Genomic DNA, 2,900 nt, shown 5'->3' with positions numbered 1-2,900 from the left:
GGTCGTGTGTTGGTGCGCATGAACTCAAGATCCAAACTCCGATGAACTGCAATCTTGTACTTCTTGACCTTGAGGATCTCCTCATAAACCCATTGTTGGATATTGTTCCAGAAACAAGAACAAACATTGGGATCCGTGTCACGAATACATGGATCCTGCTCACGCTTAACGAGGTACTCCAGCTTGCCAATCTGATTAAGATCTGCAATGGCTATCAGATCATGATCTTCATTCTCTACATCAAAGTCAACATCATCTTCCTCGATCTCATCTTCTTGACCCTCGTGCCCACCAGCCACGTAGTGTTCATCTTCCTGAGAATCATATTCCTCATCTAACTCAGACTCAAAGGCTTGAATCCCTGTAGTCTTGGAGGTTGCCCTCTGACCCTAGAAAATTTAGGTGATGCGCTTTAACTCTATTCCTGACTAGACTTGTTAGCCTTGTGAACACACTTGGTTATACCATCATTGCCTTTGGTCTTCTTACGACGAGCATACCCAACCGCACCCGCAAAAAGATCTAAGAACAAACAAGGAAGAGTAGAATATGGATTAGTGCAAGAGTTCATGCAAGACTGACAGGTGATTAGGCAGCAATGGCTCCCCCGACCACTTCTTTGGCATCAACTCAATCACCTTGTTCTTTTTCCGCCTCGCCGGCATCCTCTATTTCTTACCTAAACCCTGCAGCCCTGCTTCCTATCATTCTATGAAAGAATGAAGAGATTTTGGTTTTCTCCTCGCTGATTGATGGAGCTCAAAACTGCTTGACGACCTCCGGCCCAAGCTATTCCAACCCCGAGTCGTGTTCCCTATCTACATGTGTGTCTTATCGTCCTTTTGGTCTTAGTTCGCCGGTTCAGGTCGGTTTAGAAGGAACCGGACAAAATGGTGATTTTTGTTATTGTGTTGTTTAATTTTTTATTTTTTATTATACCCGTAATTTGTTTAACAGATGAAGTTTGTTCAACTCTAGAATAATAATAGAATCACACAAACATTCATGTTTATCTTAAATTATGACCACTGGATAGCACGCAAGTAGATACAACACGTGCGCGGAGGCACGGGGATAAACCAAAGCAATCTACCACCTCTCTCACTCTCACTCGCTCATATGGCTAAGCCAATCACGTGACGTGATTATCACTTACTACTAACACAAACATCCATATATTACGCACGCTTACGTTACACCGGCAGCAGCAACGGCTACAAACAAACAGAAACAGGGCACTCGTGGAGGCATGGAATCGGGCGGCATCAGGAGGCGGCGGCGGCGGCGGCGCGCCGTGCGCGACGATCGGCTCAGGAGGAGGTGGCGACGCGCGGCTCCCATATGAAGAGCTGCCCGCTCAGCTGGCCGCACCGGCGCATGTGGTTGAGGAGCTCCTGCTTGCTCCGCCGCCTCCTCGTCGTCATCAGCACCTTGCCCTCGCAGGGCGTGGCAGCACTGCCGTCGTCTTCCGGGCCAGGCAGCGTCGCGGTCGCGCTTAGAGCCGGAGCTGCGGCCTCCGAACTGCTCGGAGGCTTGGGCGGCTGCTGCGGCGCAGCGGCGGTGTCATTGATCTCGGAGGCGTTGACGGGCTCGGCGCCGACGAACTTGTTGATGACGAGCGAGGAGCGGTGCACCCGCGCCCCACTGTTGTGCGCCTGGGGCTGCGTGCTGACCTTGACCTCGACGACGGTGCCTCTGTCCACGACCTGGACCTCCTCCTCGCCGTCATCCTCCTCCTCCTCCTCGCGGGTCTGCTCGTCGGCCTGCTGCTGGTCGGCTTCCTGGGCGCGGTTCTTCCCCTCGTCCTCGGCCGGGGCGGCGGTGTCAGCGAAGGAGAGGAGCAGGCGCCCGCCACGGCGCTGCGCGCGGAACAGGGTGTTGGACAGCACGGGGACGGCCTCGACGACGAGGCGGCCGTCGCGGCGGTGCTGCCTCATCTGCAGCGACCCGACGGTGCGGCGCGCCAGCGAGGGCAGCGGCGGCGGGAACGCGCGGGGCGGCATGGCGCGCGCGGCCACCCCGTCGGCGCCGCCCTCGCCGTCGTCGTCGTCGGAGCCCGGGCAGGAGCGGTCGGCGGCGTCGGAGAAGCCGTCGGAGCCGGTCTCGGAGCCGAGGCTCTCTGTGCAGATCTCCAGGCTCTTCTGGGTGAGCAGGCTGGAGGAGCGGCGCACGGGGGCCGGCACGTACGGCGCCTGCTTCGGCGTCAACGCCGGGGCCGCGGGCTTCTGCGACTGGATCATGTTCCATATGTCGTCCCTCTCGAGACGGCCGCCGTGGTCCGCCTCCTGCAGCGGCACGGCCTGCTCAGCAGCAGCAGCAGCCACCACCTTGCCGCCGGCGTCGGCCTGCTCGGCGTGGCACGGCAGGCGCCGCTCCGCGGTCTCGAGCGCCGTGAGTGCCATGTCTCGACGCGTCGCAGGTGGCGTCACAGGTACTTACTAGCTAGGGTACAGTGCTGCTTTGCGGGAAGAGTAGGTGCGTTTATATCGAGTGGCTGGTGCTGGGCTGGTTCACCTGGTGGTGACCGGGGTTCGGGAGAGCAGAGCAGAGCAGGCACACGAACAGAGAGAGAGAGAGAGAGGGAGCAGGGGGGGCGAACCGGGAGCGGGCACGCGGCGGCGAGATAGAAGCGGAGGAGGGCGGCTTGGCTTGACCGGCCGACTGACTGACTGGCTGACTGACAGGGCGTGTGTGTGTGTGTGAACTGTGAAGGAGACGAGAGGCGGAGGAGGACGGCGGAGGGATAAGCTCGGTAGACTGACTCTAACGCGCGTCTGGGTTTCGCGCTGTTTCTGACTCGTCGTTTGGCTGTGCCGGGGGAGAGGGAGGGAGGGAGAGGGGCTCCGCTCGCTCTCGCTCTCGCTTCGGCTGGGGGCTGGGAGGCGCGCACACACGATAAG

At 58.8% G+C, this 2,900-nt stretch overlaps 1 protein-coding gene across 1 annotated transcript; it reads right to left on the bottom strand.

Annotated features, from left to right (window-relative positions):
• Window positions 1–986: 986 nt before the first annotated feature.
• LOC125552215 (uncharacterized) lies at window positions 987–2,900 on the bottom strand. The gene has a single exon (XM_048715703.2). It carries the CDS (start codon window positions 2,400–2,402, stop codon window positions 1,311–1,313), a length of 1,092 nt encoding a protein of 363 aa, XP_048571660.1. The 5' UTR covers window positions 2,403–2,900; the 3' UTR covers window positions 987–1,310.

Source organism: Triticum urartu, chromosome 4A (assembly GCF_056163025.1).
Source record: "Triticum urartu cultivar PI428250 chromosome 4A, HENAU_Tu73, whole genome shotgun sequence".
In the NCBI taxonomy this organism is placed as follows: Eukaryota; Viridiplantae; Streptophyta; class Magnoliopsida; order Poales; family Poaceae; genus Triticum; species Triticum urartu.
The sequence above is the reverse complement of the archived record's forward strand: the minus strand, read 5'-3'. Positions and strand labels throughout refer to the sequence as shown.

What these genes read in the sequence shown, in the direction of transcription:
- LOC125552215 (XM_048715703.2), bottom strand. Translation starts at nt 2,402, where the DNA reads ATGGCACTCACGGCGCTCGAGACCGCGGAGCGGCGCCTGCCGTGCCAC.